Below are 21,752 nucleotides of genomic sequence, written 5' to 3'. Positions count from 1 at the left end.
CTACTTGGAGGTTCTGATAATGTCATGTCAAATATCAAATATAATTTAGTGCCTTACTTACTACTACTATTACTAATGTCATATCAAATATAGTTGTTTAGTGCCGTACTACTAGAGTAAGCCTCCTTCCGTAAAAAGCACTAAGGAAACAACACTGAATCATTTAGTTTAATTTTTATTGACTGCTTAGGGTTGTAAATCATAATTCACTAATTATTAAATAGCTAAAGCTAAGTAGAGGAGATCTGACATGAAACTTTGGATGGATCTTACAAGTAGAAAAGAAAACTAAATACAGATTTCAAACTGACAAGCCTATTTAGTATTAGGTTTTAGAAGGATGTTTTACAGGTTTTAGAAGGGAACAGAGGAAAAGGGAAGTAGTTAAAACCATTTAAGATATTTTTGAACAGAGTCTCCAACGGTGGGTATACCATTTGGTATACTTTTCAGCTTGAACTGTTCTTAGAAAAGTATTATGAGACTAAGTAATTCATAGATCTTATTATTTATATGCACTTTATTTAAAGTGCATAGTTCCTCCTATTGCACTTGTTGAAGCTATGTATCATCACAATATGCATGAGCTTTCTAAAAATATACATATTTGATCCTGGAACAGCCCAGAATGCCTTGGAATGATTTGGCATTCTGCCCAGAATGCTTGTTCTGCTCCTGGAAAATATCCTTGATACCAGTGGTATCCTTCTGGATTGCCTGCTTCAGATGGGCATTGATATACTTAGTGAGCGCATGAATGACAGATTGGTATAACAATCCTAGGGTTCAAACTTGACTCCCATGCTGTTTAAGATCTACAATGAGCCACTCATTGAGACTTTTGAAGATAGCCACCACATCTAACATTATTTTAACTCCTGGAAGTATAAATTCTCCTGCCATGTATTTACAGAGCAGTGATGATCTAGAATAACTTTACACCACCTTCCCTAATTAGCGCCATGCTATCCTTTTTTTAAAAAAGAATGGATTATGTACTGCAGAAGAAAAGTTATGTCGTCAAGCAACCATACCAGATGGGCTACATAATATTCCTTTACTGTGGGGAGAACCTTTGTTGGTCTAAACTGGCAAGCTAGAGCAACTTACTGGAAGACTGAGTTTTGCAGTAGGACACAAATTTGTGACAATCACAAAAGTGGGCAGAGCTGAAAGGCCATCATTTTTCAGAAATAGTAGTTGAGTGAGTTCCAAAAACCACATAAATGAGCTTGGGAATGCTTGCATCCCTGTTATAGTTTACTAATCCCTATCTTAAAATGGAACCAGGTCTATAGGCATGAACACATAAACAAAAATTCATGAGCACTGCCACTGACTAAGCTATAAATTACAAAGCTAACAATATCTATGTGTGCAAGGGTGTGTGAAAAGCTTTCCAGGAAATATTTTAGACAATGGGTATCTAACCTGTTGCTGTAGATATTGCTGAACTACAAATCCCCAAGATCTAATATTTCTGGGCAGAGTTCTCAGAGTTGTTTTAGTACCACATCAGGTGGAACTGCATATTGCGCACTCATCTTTCAGCTCTTGAAAATTCTTGCTTACATTAGTATTGTTGGAAAATGAAACCTATACAGTTAGCTCTTGACATGCAACCAATTATTTAGTGAACCAGTTGAAGCATTGAAAAAAGGGACAAGTGGTCATCACACTGATCCCAGCATCCCCCATGGTCATGTGATCCAAGTTGGGGTGCTTGGCAACTGGCATGTATTTGTAATGGTTGCACTATCCTGAAGTCATGTGATCATCATTTACGACCTTACCAGACAGCTTTTGAGAAACAGAATCAGTGGGGGAAGCCACCTTCTCTTAATGACCCTGTGATTCACCCATCAACTGTAGTGATTCACTTAAAACCATAGGAAAAAAGGTCCTAAATAAGGCATGACTCACTTAACAATCACCTTGCTTAACAAGGGAGATTCTGATCCCTATTGTGGTCTAAGTCAAGGACTGCCTGTAGCTGAATATAATAGCTATAGCACTTAGACTTATATACCACTTCATAGTACTTTATAGCCCTCTCTAAGTGGTTTACAGAGTCAGCATATTGCCTCCAAAAATCTGGGTCCTCATTTTACCGACCTTGGAAGGATGGAAGGCTGAGTCAACCTTGAGCCAGTCAGAATCGAACTGCTGATCTGTAGACAGCTGGCAGTCGGTAGAAGTAGCCTGCAATACTGCATTCTAACCAGTGTGCCACCACGGCTCAGTATATACCTAATATTACATTCTGCTCAGCACCACGCCTACTTTTTAAAATCTGTAACTAAGTGCTTGGATGTGCAATAAACATATTCATTCACAAGGGTTGTAAGTCATGAAGGAAAAGAAGATGAAGGACTAGGTCCTCACCTAACACAGCAGTCGGCACAAGTGGATCATTGGGCACTGTGGGAAAACAAAGCTTATGAAAAAAAATTCATTTCCTCCAACTGTTATTTTTAAGAAAAAAAGAAAAAGAAGTACAGACTTTTTGGAACATACAGCAAAGCCTATTCATCTTATTCATGAAACAGGAAATACGAAACCACTTTGTAGAAAACAATGTTTGCTTTTTTACAGAATAAACAGTGCAATAAATGTATACAGGTTGAATTTAGTTATAATCTAAGCATTTTCTTCCTGAAAGCTAAGGAGAAAAGGCTTAGATAATTTTACCAGAGCAGCTGCCAAAGGATAATTCAACTTTAGGAAGCAATTACTGCTCTCAGAATTCCTTGGGCTCAGCAAGGAGGAAAAGCCAGAATTTTAAGCTTCCAAACATCTAACTTTCTTAGTAGGGCAAAGTTTTGGCATGGCTTGAGTAAAGCTGCGGCTGGCCAACATTCCTGGGGGAAATTGGCAGGCAATGAAAAAAGTCAATTTGGCCTCTTGGGCCCGGCAACTGGTCCTATGCAACATGATAGGGTTTCATTGCTCATTCCAACCATTATTGGAGATGAGAAACATAGCTCTTAGTTGATGGAGGTAACTTTCTATTCTCAGATTTGACCTGGATTTTTCAACAACCATCTTCACATTGTTCAAATTGCTCAGGTATCTCTTGAACTGGCTTGTTTGTTTGTTTTTTTCCTTCAGGGGAACATGGCCTGTGTAGAAAATAGGATGGGAAAACTAAAATTACAATTAAGATGTCCTACAGAAGTTCAGGGAAGACAGGTTTCTTATATACCCTTTCCCCTTTGTATACCTCTGCATCACATCCAGTAATATATTATTTGCAAGGGTCCTTAATACTCTTTTTGGTAATATCCTTATGTTTCTATGGCTTCAGATCCTACTCCTATTATAGTAGTTTCTGTTCTGAAGTTATTGGCAGCAGTTCTGTTGTGTAACTAGAATAAACAGTACCTTTTAATGGAACTCATAAACAGACATACAGATATACAGAGTTACTAATTAGATGAGTGATTAGTACCTAAATATAAATACAATTCCCCAAACTGTTGAAATAAAAAGTAATTTGAGTATTGAATTGTTTGTGTATATGTACACACATATGCATGCAATCATAATGGGTTAGTGTGAGAACAATGATAAAAAATATCTGATTATGCGGAAACTGTTTTTCTCAGACATGATGTTACAGATTTTGAAATTCTATTTGTAAAATACAAGGTGGTGGGTTGTTTTTTTTTTTTACAAAAACATATGCCGTTTTGCAAAGTAAATTTTAAAGAGCTACAATTCTTTCTATATAATTGTATGAATCCATATATTGCATGTTCAATGTTGAGGGGGAAAAAAGTCAACATCTATCATTTTCTGTGGATTAATACTGGGGAAAATATGATGTAATACTACAGTTTTTAATGAAAGGATAGAAAGTAATCATTGCCTGCTGTTTCTGAAGCAATTTACATGCTACAAAACTGCAACATTGGGAAGTCACTTAAAGTCATTATCTTGAAAAGGAATTTTCTGTGGGAATTTATATATGCATCAGTCTTCTAAAGTACTGCCCTTTATGTTTCTCATCTTTGGGCCCAGCACTTATCTAGCAAAGAATCGGCAAGGTATTAAATTGTGGCTTTGGAGTAAACATTCTAGTGCTTTTGTTAGGGAATATCCTCATAAAATTGTATTTTATAAACAGGTATTCTAAATTTCTCTGTATTTGATTCTTTTTTTGGGGTGGGGGGCGTTTATCTGCAAGAAAGACAAACATTTCAAAACTCTACTATATCATTTCCTTGCATAAAATACATTTTTATGATACCAAATGTGATGTACAGGAGATAGAAACAGAAGTAAGATACTAACTTCAGTGAAAATGGGACTGTCATACTTACATCTGGGGTTGAAGTTATGAGAATCCATAAAGGTGACTGAAAGAGGATCTTCTGCATGGAGTGTGCTTTGATCAGCATAACTCCGATCCATGGCGTTCACCATGTGGGTCATTTCTTGTCTAGTGTTTCCCATGGCATCCTTGCGTTTCTTCGCCAGTTTACTGTCCAACCGAAATCAAGAAAAGAAAAGCTTTAAAAAATAATCACACATTTATTATCTAATCACAACAGCTATTCAGTGGTGAATGAATCTATTAAGACTACTTTAGAGCAGGTTTAGAGTTTACGGTAGCCATATACTTGAGTTTTGAGGAGGAAAACTACATTTGCAATTTAAGATATTTAGGGAATCAGTATGCATACAGAGATATTAATTCAATTCCAGAAGGACTCAATTTTCAGCAGGCAAGTTCAGGATTTTAACTCTACACAATTCATCTTTTTACCATACCAGAATATGGCAATAATGGAAAATGTTATATGCATTTGCTTCTTAATAAAGGCTGCCAATATTAGAGCTACTTTGCAGTGTTTATAGAAAATGCACATTATTTCAATATTCATAATTATTCAAATTGGAACTTCTGCCATTGTTTGGTTTCTTTGTGAACAGTAACTTCATTCATATCCTTTTTTAAAAAATTGAAACATCATGATAGTATAAATAAAAATATACATGAGAAGAAGTCAAAAAAATAAAGGCTTAATCCAGAAAAATAAAATAAAAATTAAGATAATTTTGGTCAAGAGAGACATTGAATTTTTATAGGATACATTTATATTCTTCCTCAATATATGTTTAGCACTTTGTATTCTCGGAGCTAGTCGTGAAACTGGAACCCCAAATTTAGGCCAAGCTAGGAATAATCCAAGAAGGCCAGCTGGACTTACTTTTGGGACTGTCAAATCTGACTTTGATGATGTATAATCTGCATTACTTTCATTCATATATTATTTCATTACTATAGATATATTATTTTATCTGTTCTATTTTATTAAATGCCATGGCTATTATTCTTATTTTGTATATCGGTCTCTACATCTGTCTAACTATTTATCTAGCTATCTATTCATACGATTTTTCAAGTATAAATTCAGTGTCAGTCACACAGTTTGACAATCTCACAAGAACTGGATTATCTATGGAGTTGGTATTCACCTATGAGTGCATATTATTATGTTCCACGGAAGCAACTAATAGTGCCTCTAAGTTATCAGCAATTGCTACAGGCATTATCCTTTGTATACTCTAAAATCCACAAGGCAGAGCGATAGCATTAAGTAGTAAACACTGTCCAAATTGATGCCTATTCTTAACTATGTAAATAAAATGTTCCTGTGATTGTTTATCACAACACTTACTAAGTGAGGCTAAAGATGCCTCCCCTACACAGATGTTCATCAATTATCTTGCTGTGACATTATATAATAAAAAGAAAGGCAGATGAGCTGGATTTTCCCCTTAAAATAGATGTCACTGAATGCAACATAATGCCATTAAGACCTACTTAGGAAATCTTTTTTTAACATTCTTATGCTTAGAGAAAATCCAGTCAAAGGTAAGGACTTGTAATTTGACAATTATAAAAAAAATACTACTGTATTGAAAAAGTACTTTAAGTGCTTTGTCACATTAACCTAGATTGCTTCATACTTGAGCCAATTATTAAGACATTTATTAATTTTTGGCTTTTTGTGTACGGCATATTAAAGAAATGCAAAAGTTCTCATAGCTGCTGGGAAGAGGAGAGGGACAGAAGCTCAATAACAAAATATGACTATATTTTTTTCTCAGAAAAAGATAGATTAAAAAAAAGATTGAACACTAAAGCCTATATTCTTCATTTGACCTCCCAGCAAAAAATATATCTCCCTCTCTTAGAAAGAAAACTGATGAAGTTCAAAAACAAATAATTTGGCCAAAGTATTTATCTAAGAACATAAGACTAGCCAAGGTCACTTTAATCTAGAATTTTTGGTTTCTCCCAAAAGATGATCAAATGCTGCAAGTGCTTCCTTAAAGTAAAAAATATATCAGTTTAACCAAAGGTAACATGGCAACATTAAGAAAAGCTCTCTCACCAAAACTATGCATGTAAATATATACAAACAAAGCACAAACAGAGTATACTTCCCTCCACCCCATACCAAGAAAAAACAGAGAATGAAGCTGATAGCTGTGAGGACTGTAGGGTGAAAAAGACCACACTAGTCTGCAAACCAGACATCTTAATGGGAATAGTTGTTTTCTATTGAACAGCTGAAGGAATTTGGGCAAGGAGACTATCCTTGGTGACTACAGCTTCATTTGGCTGGAATTTATCCACTGGGATCCCCAAAGTGTTTTTTCAAGAGGGAACTGGACTTTCTGGTTTTTCTTTGAAGACATTTCACTTCTTATCCAAAAACGTCTTGAGAGCTGAAGAAACTTCTTGGATGAAAAGCGAAACATCTTCAAACAAAAACCAGAAAGTCCAGTTGCCTCTGGAAAAAACACCTTTGGGACAACCATGACCTAGGCAACTGAGAATCTCCATAAACATCCACCGGGATGGAAGGAAACATCGATGTGGGGCGGGGGGGAATGAACATAAAAAAAGTATTGTGCTAATGAGATTTTTAGGAGAAAAAAAACATTCCTCCCCCCCCAATGTTAGGTGTCCTACCAGATTTGAAGACATGTAAGATGGACTAATGGGTGGCATGCTGATGGTGAGAACAGATTTTAATTGTTCCCTACAGAAGAGGCAGGGGAAAATATTTGTTTTCCCTCTACATAGTGGTCCCATTATAAAAGGAACCTTTGTATACAGGTAGTCCTCAATTTACAACAGCTCGTTTAGTGACTGCCAAATCAGCTTGACAACTGTATTACTAACTCAACAATTGCGATGATTCACTTAACAACTATGACAAGGAACGTAAAAAGGGGGGGGGGGTTCACTTAATAATTGTCTTGCTTAGCAACAGAAACTTTGAACTCAGTTGTGATTGTAAATCGAGGACTATCTGTACAGTTAAATTCTGGTAGAATTGAGGACACAGTAGTAAAATCCAACTTCTTGTGGCCATATGGACAGTTCCATGGAGAGGTTCTTTTTGGCAAATTACTGATGTGCTTTCTTATTTTCTTCTTCTTCTAGGGTGTTCACCTCATTTCCTAGTCTAGTTTACAGTCCTTGGATTTCCTGGTAATTGCGCATGGAAGCACTAGCAAGACACAGCTTTAAAATATTTGTCCTATGTTTAAATCCTACTATTATTGCTGTTCTCTTGAATGGGTAGGGAAAATAACATGGTGAAACTAACGGTGACTGTTACAATTTTCAGCTACTGTCTTGTTGTGTACATATAATCTACATTCAGAAAGTTTCTACATGCTTGTATATTTACAGGTCCTGAATAAGCTTGTTTTATTGTTTCAACACATGCTTTGAGACACTTCGCTCTAATAATGGTTACATATTATATTTAAGGCTGTAGTTGTCAAGGTCTTTATATAAGTATAAAAGTGAAATGTCATGAATTGAAATACAGGCAATTTATTGCTATCCTTTAATCTTGCACTTTGTTCAAGGCATTTATTGTTCTGATAGCTTTACCATCCTTCACACTAAAGTTTTCAATTAAATTATTCCATCTTAATGTCACCTCTAGGAAGAAGAAGAGGAGGAGGAGGAGAAGGAACCAGTTAAATTTTACTAAATCTTCTTCTGAAGCACCTATATATAAATCTTCACAAAAATCCTCTAGGATTTAAAGTGGAGTTCTGAGATTCAGCTAAAGACTGAACTAAGTTTCTAGATAGGACAAGCCAAAAAGTCAACAGCATTCAGTCTTCAAAAAGCAAAGAAAAAGTTAATTTCTATGAAAAGGCCACAACAGATTTAGGGCATTTCCCTACACGATTTCTGAAGTGATGGTTGCCAGGAAAAGGAACATACACAAAGTTTGTCATCAGTCAATAATCTATGTTATAATAATAAACACCTTCTTTAAGATACTGTATGTTCAAACTTTTGAGTTGCACAATTATTCATCTGACAGAACAGTGGGCAATGCTAAAAATGTGGAGAAGGAAGGAAACAAGTGATTAATGTTCAACTCAGGTTTACTGTTAGTTACGGAGAATGTTCTGCAAACATTCCAATTAGATCTAATGAGTTGCTGATGCAGCTCTATTTTGAACCTAGAGTCTTCCCCCAAGGACTGCTAGGACAGTAAAAGGAACATGCTAATAAAAATGGTTGATTCCTCCATTGTTGGGGAAAAACTATCCAACACTTCCAAAACTCATCTATTCTTAGGTGAAAGTACTGTGGCAGTCACAAACAGAAAATAATAGGAAGGAATAGAAACTAGAAATTTGATTTTGGACAGATATATAGAAGCACATATACTGTACAATATGAATATTTTATATCATTAGTTATCATTAGAAAAAGTTATTATTTTAAAGAGATACACAAACTGAAGCCTCCCACAACTTCATGGCTGAAAAGAAGCCTCGTATGTGTGTGTGTGTGTGTGTGTGTGTGTGTGTGTGTGTGTGTGTGTACATATACTTTTACATGGAGAAGAGCCATGTGAGTATATGATAGGCCAAAATCAGAAATACGGTAGCACCTTTTCACATTAACAATTTTAATTAAAAGGCATAAATGTTTGTGAACTGCAGCTCATGTGATGACATCAGATTATATCAAATTTGGAGCCTATCTTATTGGTATCGACTTTCTGGAATGTGAACTGTTAGCCACCAATAAAAAACCCGAAGTATGTCCCTCAGCCTGAAAAAATGTGTGCATCTCCAATTAAAGATACTATAAAAGTTTTTATTTCTATATTTTTATAATCAACCTTGCAGCTTGAAAATTGAAAATACACTTTAATAAATTATTATTTTTTATTAAAAATAATAAATTCTTGAAAATCCAAACAATGTAGTTTTGTAGAAACAGATCCTCTGATTCAGCAATAGTATTCCCCGTACCATAACATTTTCCCCAGAAACTCTCTAATTTTAGCAAATACTAGCTCCGTGTACCATTGTCTCTTCAGCTCAGCACAGACAACTGAGGAATGCTGGCCATGTGGCAGCATCCGGTTGGTTTTTGTCTGATTCTGAAATAATAGACCCATTTGGTACTTGGATGACTATGTACAGAATGGGAATTACTGTGAGCTAGACTGAGAAGTGGAAAAAATAGAATGGAAATAAAGAATGGCAAGCCACTTCCGTGTTGTTTATAAGAAAACAAGGCTAACACATCCCTGAAATCATTGGGTGAAAAAGGAATAACTCACAGGAGAGTTAAGTTCTTTAGATACTAAGTATAGAAGAGCATTATTAGTTGTGACATAATTTTTCTGCATACGTGTACAGAACTATTTCAAAAAGAGTCCTAGTGAGAGGGAAGATATATCCTATGTACATATTTAATTACTTCTAGCTGTGAAAATTGTTATTTTAAAAGGGAATTACAATTCTTCATAATAAACCAAAGGGCATTCGTCTACAGATGTTTAGTTAGGTTTTCTTTTAACGAAAAAATAAGAAATGGTCTCTAAGTAAAACTTTGATAACTTTGCTTTAACTAAGACTTTGACTTAGTAGATTTTGGACACGATGGACAAGATGTATTGGTTTTTGCATTCAGCCCATGTGGAATTTTTAGCACTTGTAAAATACACAGCCTAAAATAACATTTAGATTCTCTGCACATTCTGCTTTAAATCAACACGACCTTTTCCCTATTAACGCATTAAATCCAGGAATTATTCTGTTTGGCAAATGATTACTATTTATTTGCCAAAGATAGCTTCATTGCAATGCAATGCAATGCTTGTGCATGCCTTATATGGTAGGCATATTTAACTTAATTTTGCTCAAATTCTACCTATGACAAATTTCTTCAAAATAGCAACAGATATTCAAGCTGGAATATAAACTATATTTTGAGATACCCAAAGGTCGTGATTCTTCAGAGAAAAGAAAAATCAGCATTCCTTAGGGATTAATCAGTGACTGCCCAGTCAAGGGTCTATCTATGTCCCTTCTCATATATGACCTAAAAAAAACTAGGATTGAGAAGCTTACTAACTTGAGGGTGTTAGTCATATATTATTATCATGTTTTATTACATCTGATAATCTTATTCTCTATTAATTAGCCAAAGTCATTTTAGAATGTATAAGCTAATCGACCAGGATTATTAATTTAATTAATAAATGCCTTTTTATTGCACTTTGAGCATATTTGCTGTTCTAAATGTGGTAAATTTCAACATATACAAATTGCTCTAGACCTTCCATTATCTTGTAGCTATTTCCAGCTATTTTGGGAGAAAGTCTTAATCAGAAGGAATGCATGAATTTATTTTCCCTTTTCTGAGCATGACTGGATTATCACAATAGCAATAGCACTTAGACTTATATACTGCTTTACAGCCCTCTCTAAGCAGTTTACAGAGTCAGCGTATTGCCCCCAACAATTTGGGTCCTCATTTTACCCACCTCGGAAGGATGGAAGGCTGAGTCAACCTTGAGCCTGGTGGGATTCAATCTGCCAAATTGCAGTGGGAATAGCTTGCAGTTCTGCACTCAAACCACTGCATCACTGAGGCTGCTATAAGGTGGTTGGGAGCAAAGAGAAATAGAAACTAACTTGCCATCTCCTTATGCTACTTATACAGGTAGTCCTTGACTTACAACAGTTCATTCAGTGACTGTTCAAAGTTACAGCAGCACTGAAAAAAGTGACTTATGATCGTGTTTCACCCTTACAATTGTTGCAGCTTACCCAAGGTCACGTGATCAAAATTCAGATGCTTGGGAAATGACTCAGATTTATGACGGTTGCAGTATCCGTGTGTGTGTGTTACATGATTCCCTCTTGTGACCTTCTTACAAGCAAATTTAACTGAGAAGCCAGATTTGCTTAACAACCATGTTACTAACTGCAGTGATTCATTTAAAAACTGTGGCACAAAAGGACGTAAAATGGAACAGAATTCACTGAACAAATGTTTCATTTTGCAACAAATATTTTGAGCTCAATTGTGGTTGAGGGCTACGTGTATTTACTTCTAGCTACAGAATGGGATTAAATCAGAGGTGCTATTCAGCAGGTTCTGACCAGTTCTGGAGAACTGGTAGTGGAAATTTTGAGTAGTTCGGAGAATCAGCAAATACCACCTCTGACTGGCCCTGCCTCCATCTATTCTCTGCCTCCCGAGTCCCAGCTGATTGGCTGGGTCTTCTTTTGTTGCCCCGCACAGGAGAAAGGAGCTAGAAAGCAGGTTAGAGGAGTGGGGAGAGAATGGATTTTGCAGTAACCTTCCCCTGGAGTGGGGTGGGAATGGAGATTTTACATCATCCTTCCTCTACCATGCCCACCAAGCTATGCCCACAGAACCGGTAGTAAAAAAAAAAAATTGAATCCCACCACTGGGTTAAACACAGGATATTTTTACAGCATAGGAGAAAAGGTAAAAGCAGCCAGCAATTGAAGAAAACCGTTAAAGAAGAGGGAACTGAGGCAGAAAACATGTTCATTTTTATGTAACAATATTATCAAAAGGTGACCAGTTGGATCTAATTCTCTCAGGGAGTAAAATAGGAATCACACTTCCCATTGTGCAAGACAAAGGATTCTACTGCTGGAAATGGATACGGTCATTTATTTCCTTTTTGAATGGTAAACCCTGTGAGTAAATGAGTATGTTCCCTATCAATTCCTAAAATAAGATGAAATTACAACCTTCTCATCAAAAGATAATGTTTCGACACATAAGCCAACACAGGATGGAGCTCAAGCTTGATTTTAGAATGAAAATACACAGTGGAGATATATTTAATAAAAGGGTCCATGTGGTGGGTAGTCTATATCCAATTAGAATACAATAACCTTTAAAAATAAAGCAACCCCACCTAAAATTATATGTGGCTCCATAAAAACTGTCAAAATGATATGGGAAATTTTAGTGAAATATTAATCCTATTTCTAGACTTTTTTTTAACGAAAAGGGATACTGCATCTTCAAAACATATAAAGAAGTAAAGTCACCCATTTCTACTTACAGGTAGTAGGAGTAAGAATAGTAGCTCCTCCTGGCAAGCAAATCACAGACAGTGGGAAAAAAGAAGCAATGGTGAATGAAAAGCGTGACTCTGTCACATTCAATAAAGCAGAGAAATGCGTGTTTAAAAAAAAAAGATTAAAAATTCATGTTTTCTTTGTTAGCATTACAATCTTGCTCATGCACTGATTAGTCTTACAGAGCCATGCAATTGGAAAAAAAGTATGTTAGCATATTAAAAAAAGATTTCAATAACAGAGGGAGTTCACAAGAGAAAAATGACATGCTAACACTTCATTTATTGCAGTAAAAAAAAAAATGGAAACCAAAATGGGTTATGTTAGTTCGGCATGCAGCATAAATGCGATGACTGGTAACTTTCTAAATGCTATGAAATACAAAACAGCTGTGTACAGTTCTTGTGCTCTAAAGTTTACTTTCCTTCTTTTTTCTGTTTTAGCTTTTAGTTACAAACTCAAAGACTAGTAGTGGCAGAGACAGGTTAACCAACAACTACTGTAAGACAATTACATACAGGTATACAGGCATATTTTTTTTTGCTAAGCCATAATGTTTTATTGGTTTTCAGATGAATCATGTGCAAATAAAGCCATTATGGCATTTGTGTTATGTGCGAACCAGGCAACTATAGCTCATCCCAAAAAAAGGGAGGGGGAGAGGAGGGAGGGAATTAAAAAAACAATCAGAACAGAGGCTTAGTATTATGTATGAATGCAGCCAATGCACTGTGCTCTGGGATTCTACAGTAGAAGTGCATGTATATTAAACCCCTATATACACGCACAGCTGCTGTTTTTAAACTGAAAATACTGATATATGCATACTTAGCTTCAAAAATGAGAAATAAACAAATGGAAGGAGATGATGTACATTTGGAATTATTTCAACAATGATTAAAAAAATACAGTATTTGCTATTCAAGAGATGCAGTATCCCTTTTCTTAAAAGTCAGCTGTATAACTTTGTAAAACTCTATAGTAACTAATAGAGTTTCCATCCACTTCAAAATCTGCGCAAAATGATAAGGCGAAGCATAAGAACATCTCTGATTTGTGAAATCATAACATAAGTGCTTACCAATCAATGTTTTTCCCCATTAGTTCAAATTTGAAAAAGTCTATGCAAGGTTAGAGTTGTTAAATCTGTGTGAAATTCCGAAGCATTTTTCTGAGTTTGCTAAAATGTTGATGTATCAAAAGGGATACCACATAATGGAAACTCTAATATGTATGTACAGAATTATAATCAATATAATTATTATATAGTACCTGGAATACACTAAGCACTTAGGGTTAAAGCAGAAAGTGTTTTCTAACACCACTGTGTTTACATGCTGCTGTGTATATAAAGAAATATTTCTTTATTTAGCAAAAATATAAGACATGTTTTCCTAATTCACAGGAGAAATGGATTCATTAAGAACCCAATTAAAATGGAGGCCTGGAAGGATACCTTTGACCAGTGATAACAGTTCTAGTCAGAAGAAGAAAGAGCTCCATGCATGAATCAAGTATCATAGGAACCAATAGGTTGAAACTAAGGTAAGAAACTATATGCTTATGTATGTTTGGGGCAAGGTGAGAAATGTTAGTAATGTAAATGGATTCAAATCTCCACTTATGCTTGAAAAGATTGTAGGTTTTTTTTTCTCTGCTGCAGTTCCATGTAAAAAATTTCTTGAAAAATGGGTGATGCTTAGGATAAATTTAAGTACCGCACATCATTATAACCTGTGTAAGAATACAATGAGGAGCTGCTCACATAAATGGCTTATTGGATACTTATGCATTATCTATCTTCATCTTCATTTCCAAAGGGGAAGGGGATGGGTGACCAAGAACCAAGCTAGGTAATGTACTAATCATATGACCACATGCTCACACTGCTTGTGAAAACCCCTGTAGATTTGATTTCCAACAACAAAGCTAAGGATGGTGGCAGCTAAACATTCAAGGGGGATGAATTATTTTTTTTCATTTATCTCTTTTGCAAGCTAATTTTTACTAGATTTAGGTGAAAGGAGCAATAATGGAATGATATGATCAAGTAAAGAAGGCAACTAGTCAGTGATTCTCCCTGTAATGAACATCTGACTGAACCTTTTCACTATTTTTGTACACTGATGTTGTGTAAAGATGCCTGTTTACTTGCTTATTTTGGGAGGGAAGAAGGCAACTGAGTGGGTTTTCTATTAGACTAGTTATCCTCATTAAAAAAAAATCAAAATTGATCAAAATTGCTATTTAATTTAACCATGTTTCAGGATTTGGTGTTAAATAATTTTATAGCAATATAAGTGGAGGCATAGCTTAAAAGACGCTGAAGAAGGTGTGTACTATGGTGGTTCAAGTCCTACCACTGCATGAGAGTGAGCTCCCGTCATGTGTTCTATGCTATTCAGTCCTATGCTAATAGCAGTTTGAAAGCCTGTAAATGCAAATAGATAAATAGGTACCACTTAGCGAAAAGATAACAGTAATCTGTGTTTTGCTATATGCTTTGTACTGTGGCGTGATGTCATGCTGGCCACATGACCACAGAAATGTCTTCGGACAGCACTGGCTCAATGGCTTAAAGAGTTGAACACCGTCCCTAAAGTCAGCTACAATTAGCAGAGTAAAACCTACAGGGACTCCTTTATCTTTTACCTTTTATTATAGTTAGTTTTAGTTAGTTTATCAACTATAATATATATTTATTATAGTTAGTTTATCAACTCATAGAAGAAACATAATACCAAATAAATACCAAATAAATCTAAATACAACTAAAATAAGAAGTTGAAATGTGGGATTTTCAGGGTCGATTAATTCCCTCCCAATAATAATACTTCTGTGAAAATTCTAGACAAAGAATTGCTGTCTATTTAATGTAAAAAATGGGAAAGGTTTCCATCCATCTCCTTTTAATCTGAATTAATAGAGTTCATGAGAAAATTCTTACACATTATGAAATAGATCAATGCAATAAAGGTTCACACACTGCAGGGTCAGCAAACTTATTAATGACATGATAAATTAGGAAAGGTGGAACATAGCTATGAAAATGTCATGCAAATTAAACATGAGATGCTGATGAACTAGATCGGGTAATGGACCGTGCATCTGATAATACTCCTCCACTGAAATTGATTTCCTCAAATAGGAAGAAACCCCCACTCCACCCCCTGAAAAATGACTGCTCCAACATAATTTAAGAAGCTGTTGACAAACTGTCTAATTCTGCAAAGTGTAGTTTGTAACAGCATTGAGGTGTTCTCCCTACTGGAAATGAAATGAGAACTGAAAACTTTTGTTGATCATAGCTGGAATTCACCAGACTGCTACATTTCACCATATTTTTTCCCCAGAGTACGAGATCTGTATCTCCATGATCACTTGTGAATATAATGCTTACTCTACTGGCCCAATTATTCTATGTAAGCAGCTGTAAAACTTACTCAAGTTAACAGTGTCCTAGGCACTGCTAGTGGAAAAGCCATTATAATTGATCACAGGTTAGCCTCACAGAAGGGTCTAATAGTTTGGCGTAAATGTCAGCATGAGTGCTGACATTATGATAGGTTTGTAAGGAAGTGTCACATCCCCGGGAGCAGCTGTTGGCTATCTGATATTCTGAGAACATTTCTCACTGGCCTGTCTTTATAGTTCTGGCAATCACATTTCTTCATCATTTGTCAAGGAGAACTTCCAGCTAAAAAGCAAGACAGTTATTTACTGATCTGGCCCTTAATTTGCACAAGTGGATATCTCATGATTTTTACTATGGACTGGTTTGTAGCATTTACATTTCTTTTTAAGCACAGAGGTACACAACAGGAAAAAAAAGTGAAAGCACTATTGGGAGAAATCACATATGTGTCTAACTAACACAAAACACTATTAGCATACCTAAGGGTTCTAATGCAGACGTTTCTCCTCCATGTTATATATCTCCGGGGGAATCATTGTAAAAAGGCAATAAATTAAAAAAAATCTATTGGAAACCATTAAGACATAAATATGATTTTTAGGCACAGTGTCTAGTTGTTTTTTCCCTACTTGGAAAACTGGAACAGAAAATTCATTTCACTTTAACACAGGTAAGAGATCCAAAAATACCCCTACTTTTATTCCTTCCTTGCCTAGAATAAAAACAACAGTTTTGCAACCAATCTCTGAAGCAAGACATCCATAGCTCCGTGGTAGAACACACAGTGTGAATTCATAAAGTCTGCATATGATTTTTATCGTCTCCAGTTAAGGGGATCCCAAGTGGCAGGTGATGTGAGAGACTTTTAAGTGACATTTTAAAGAACTAGCTCTCTGTCCATCAGTCCTAGGCTAGATGGAACAAATCACTTGACATAAGCAGCTTCATATTAAGCAGCCATTTGCTCATCCAGATGTGTGAGAGAAACAGAAACTGCAAGGAAAAAGGATCTGAAAGCTATTCATTAAGTCACACATGTTGATTATGAAAATATGTGTCAATTAACAAAGTGTTTGAAATTTACCAATAAAATGTGTTTTTTTTTAAATAAAACTATAGTTTTTTTTCAGAATTACTTCTATTTCCAGAAGGTGGTGCTATTGATTTTTGTTGTTACTTTGAAATTGCTAAGTTTTTTTAAAAAGAAATGAGACACCATTTAATATACTTTTGCATTTTGAGGTCTACAGGCCTATAACCCAATGGAAAATTTATGATAAGATAATGTGATTTTAACTATAGCTTTCATCACTTATAAAAATATAAATGAAGGTAACATAGCCTGTAAAATATTTTCCAAGATAAGTAGGCCAGACATTTCATAATACAAGAGAATAAGCAGGGCTAATTGAAACAGCAAGTTCAGTTTAACCCTAGTAAAATATAAGAAATGTTATGAAGGTATAAAGCTATTATTTCAATTTCACCAGTCATTGTCTTTACAGTTTGTACAACAATACTAATCTATATCTATATTTGATTTTTATGGTAGAATATCGGTTTCTGACTTTACGAAATACCTTCCATTTATGATAAGGATGCTCTCCCTAGTACCATTTTCCTACAGTGAACTGTGAACAAATCTTATCATTTATTTGCATGAAAGGAAAATGGCAAATTTACCATACTTACCTTTTTTTGACAATTAATATGACAAGGAGGAGGATGAGAATAAAGACAAGGATTCCAGCACTTATTCCTGCTATTTTCACTACACGGTCAGTCTGCTTGGCTGGGTCAGGAATAACCTCTGGTTCTTCTGTTGCAGCTGCTGGGAGAAACAGTATTAAAAGTTACTTGAACTGTTTTAACCATTGCTCCCATCCAAATGGGCTCTGCATTGATGCAATATTGGACCAGGAAGAAGAACTATATTATACAGATCTATTAGATCCTTGGTGGCATAGTGGTTAGAATGCAGTATTACAACCTGACTCTCCCCATAACCAGGAGTTGACTCAAGGTTGACTCAGCCTTCCATCCTTCCAAGGTTGGTAAAATGAGGCCCAGATTGTTGTGGGAAATATGTTGCCATTTGTAAACCACTTAGAGCAGGGGTGTCAAACTCAATTTCATGCAGGGCTGCATCATGGTGGGTTGGGTAGGGGTGGTATGGGCACGTAGGCATGTCCAGCTCAACACCACTCAAGTTGGGGGCGCCTGTGGCAGCTCAAGTGGTCTGCCAATGAAAACAGGCTCCTGAGCTCCATTTTGGGCTGCGATGGCTTCCTGCAATCCTTTGCCAGCAAATATGGAGTTCCATTTTTGCTGGTAGAGGCACTGCAGGCCAGTCCTTTGCTGTTTCCAAGGCGCACCCCCCGGGCCAGATCTAAACATCCTGTGGAGCAGATCTGGGCCCCAGGCCTTGAGTTTGACACCCCTGGTTTAGAGAATGCTATAAAGCACTATGAAGCTGTACATAAGCCTAAGTGCTAGTGCTATTAGGGCATGCATTTTTCCTCAAGAGTAAGAATGTCTAGGATTGTTTTAACTTGTAGTTCCTGTAAGCTGAAAAAAGGTTACTCTCAAATAATGGTTAAAGTGAGAATCTGACTGACTGGTAAAAGACATATAAGTAACCCCATAGGTCCCCCAACCATTTTTTCTAGGCATTTATCCAGCCACCTACAATTAAATGATTCTAAAACAATTATGAGTCTCCATGCCCTAACAGGCCCCCGTCCTTTTGGTGTTATATTTTAAGGACCAGTTGCCATCAGAGGTTCCTGAATCTTCTAATACCTTCCATTAGCATGCTAGAAATGATAATTGATAGCTATAGTAGGAGACCTTTAGGATCTCTCCCTTATTTTAGACTGTCCTGCCCAGATATATCAAAATTTTCGTTGGCTGTTTGCCCTTTCTTGTAACTGATTTTACACTGTTCATTTATCCAAGTTCGTGAATTATATATGAAATAATTAGAGGCACCAAAACAAATCAGAATGCCTGTAATGAGCTACTGCAGTGCAGGTAGCTGCCTTATGTTCTGAAAGAATGTAAAATTTGAGCTAAATAATGATTTATGCCTGCTTTCTATCCACCCAGTAGAGTTTTACTAAACTGCAATTACAGATACCTGAAATACTTAAAATAGGTGAAAAGTGTTACGCCTGTTCCCTGCAAACCAAGCTCCCGAGAATTTTTTTTTTTTTAAAATCAGGAAGGCAATAGCAACTGAAAGCTCCTACCTCCTACCACATATACAAGGCACAGATGGTATTCAGCAGGGTCTGACCAGTTCTGGAGAACCGGTAGCAGAAATTTTGAGTAGTTCGGAGAACCAGCAAATACCACCTCTGACTAGCCCCACCACCATATATTCTCTGCCTCCCAAGTCCCAGCTTATTGGCTAAGTCTTCTTTTGTTGCCCCATACAGGAGGACGGAGCTGGAAAGCAGGTTAGTGGGGTGGGGAGGGAATGGGGATTTTGCAGTATCCTTCCCCTGCCACACCCGCCAAGCCATGCCCACCAAGCTATGCCCACAGAACCGGAAGTATTTTTTTTTTAATCCCACAGGATACAAGGTACATTGTTTATTTGCAGACAAAGGCAACTACTCTGGAAGAGTCTGCAACATTCAAATAAGCTCTGCTAAAATACATGAAAAATAGAAAAGCTTGCAAGTAAATCAGAGATGCAGAATACAATAAGTGAAAAGCTCAGAGGCCAGGAATATGCCATTAAATTAACCAACAAATGGGTCCCCGCACACCTTAAAGTTTTTAAGATCTTACAAAAAAACTTTTTCTTTTATTAAAAGGGGTCAAATAGATTAGATGCTGATAGCATTTGTACTTTAGTAGAACAATGGCTCCTATAAACACGTCCTTTGCTACTTGGGATTACAATTCTTTCTACTTACAATCCGAGGCCCCTATATAGATAATCCTTGATGTTTGGCCATAATTGAGCTCAAAATTTCCACGGCTAAACAAGGTAGATGTTAAGTGAGTTTTGCCCCATTTTAAGACCTTTTTTGCCACAGTTGTAAGCAAATCATTGAAGTGGTTAAGTGAATCATGCCGTTGTTAAGCAAATCTGGCTTCCCCCATTGACTTTGCCTGTCAGAAGTCAGCTGGCAATGGTGTTCATATGAACCTGGGAAAGTGCAACTGTCATAAATACATGCCAATTGCCAAGGGCCTGAATTTTGATCATGTGACCATGGGGATGCCGCAAGAGTCATAAATGTGAAAAACAGTAGCGTTACTTTTGACAGTGTTGTAACTTCAAAGAGTCACTAAATGAATGGTTGTAGGTTGAAAGATACCTGTACTCATTTGTAACATTAAAAAAAAAAAAGAATTAGGCTTCAGGGAATCTCATCTAGAGAAGTTCCTAGTTCCTAAGACTGATTTATTGACCTGTCTCTCTCAAAAGGCCTACTAAGCACCTGACTTTTTATACCATCCAGTCTCCATATCTCCCTGCTAGGAAGCTGCTGGAGAGATCATCCATTGGAGTACAGTATCACCAATATGCAATGATACCCATCCATTCACCCATACTCAGGGTGAATGGATGTCACAACAGTAATGTCACATGCCTCCATTTCAGGGGTGGGATTCAACTGGTGTTACTGATGTCACTACCGGTTCAGTGATAACATTTACATTACACCGCATGCGCGTGTAAAGCTGAAAAGTGCTGCGCGCAGGTGCGCAGCATTCAAAAAGCCTTTTTTTCCCCTGCTTTTTCAACCTCAGCTATGCCACGCAAAGCAGCTGAGGGTGAAAAAGCAGGAAATAAAGGACAGGTAAGAGCCCGGGCTGGCGGATGGGCCAAACAGCAGGCAACAAAGCACCGTTTCAGTGTCTGCTGCTCTTCAGAGTTACCGGTTCTTTAGAACTGGGCAGAACCAGTAGCACCCCGCCCCTGCTCCATTTCTATGCAAGTTGATAAATGCAACATGTTGTACGTAACATGCCCTTGAAGACTTAGAAACTGCAGTTAGTTCAAAATGTAGCAGATATGTATTTATCTGGTGCTCAACAAGTATACCACACCTGTGCTGCTGGCCTTGTCTTGCCTTCCAGCTGGTTTCCAAACATGATTCAAATTGCTGTTTGAATGGCTTTTTTGAAACTGCTTTTTGTACCCCACTTCTGGGAGCTGAAGGTCTAATAAGGCTTGCAAGCATTGTTTTTCACTGGTGGTGTTTTTGTTGTGGAATGGCCTCCCACTTGAGTTTGAGGCCAATTTTTTTGTAATTGTTTTCTAGAAACAGGTTAAGATGAATCTTTTCCAAAGTGTATCTGGGATATTACGGTGACACTATCCCAAAACTGTCTTTTCTTTTTCTTTGAAGACATTTCGCTTCTCATCCAAGAAGCTTCTTCAGCTCTGGCTGGATGCTAGGGGTGGTGGAAGGATTTATATTCCTTGTATATTCCTATAAATCCTTTCATTCCCCACCATCTAGTCAGAGCTAAAGAAGCTTTTTGGATGAGTAGTGAAATGTCTTCAAAGAAGAAGAAAACAAGGAAGTCCAGTTGCCTCTTGAAAAAGCATCTTTGCAACAACTATGACCTGGATGATTAAGAATCTCCATAAACATTTAGGGTAACACTATCTGCTATTAGTTATCAGATAATATAATAATAAAATTTAATATAATTAATTTTGATATAGGAATGATGGGTGCATTTGACCTTGGATCAAATGCACCCATCTATCTGCTTGGGGATTCCAAAGAGTTCTCTTGTTTTCAGATGAACTAGCAGAAGAGATAGCTAGCTAGTGTGTTGCTGGAAGAAAACAAAGAACAAATCCAATTGAACATGGGTAACAGCCTTTGTTAAGGAGTACTTTATGGCAATAAAGGGGCCTAAATGTAATTCATCTTCCATT

At 36.6% G+C, this 21,752-nt stretch overlaps 1 protein-coding gene across 26 annotated transcripts in view; it reads right to left on the bottom strand.

The window, feature by feature from the left end:
* Positions 1-21,752, bottom strand: part of PTPRK (protein tyrosine phosphatase receptor type K) — a 390,148-nt gene that overhangs the window by 37,970 nt on the left and 330,426 nt on the right. For 6 of the 26 annotated variants that reach the window (XM_087941283.1, XM_087941299.1, XM_087941305.1 and 3 more), the window contains exons 14-18: positions 17,531-17,669; positions 16,318-16,359; positions 12,408-12,437; positions 4,326-4,486; positions 2,386-2,421 (exon numbers count right to left, since the gene is read on the bottom strand). In XM_087941283.1, the coding sequence (XP_087797409.1) occupies positions 2,386-2,421; positions 4,326-4,486; positions 12,408-12,437; positions 16,318-16,359; positions 17,531-17,669 (408 nt within the window). The remainder of the gene's footprint in view (positions 1-2,385; positions 2,422-4,325; positions 4,487-12,407; positions 12,438-16,317; positions 16,360-17,530; positions 17,670-21,752) is intronic. The other 20 variants (XM_087941337.1, XM_087941352.1, XM_087941356.1 and 17 more) reach the window with 8 other exon arrangements.

Source organism: Pseudonaja textilis, chromosome 1 (genome assembly GCF_049901715.1).
Source record: "Pseudonaja textilis isolate UNSWEBS1 chromosome 1, rPseTex1.2, whole genome shotgun sequence".
NCBI lineage: Eukaryota > Metazoa > Chordata > Lepidosauria > Squamata > Elapidae > Pseudonaja > Pseudonaja textilis.
The sequence above is the reverse complement of the archived record's forward strand: the minus strand, read 5'-3'. Positions and strand labels throughout refer to the sequence as shown.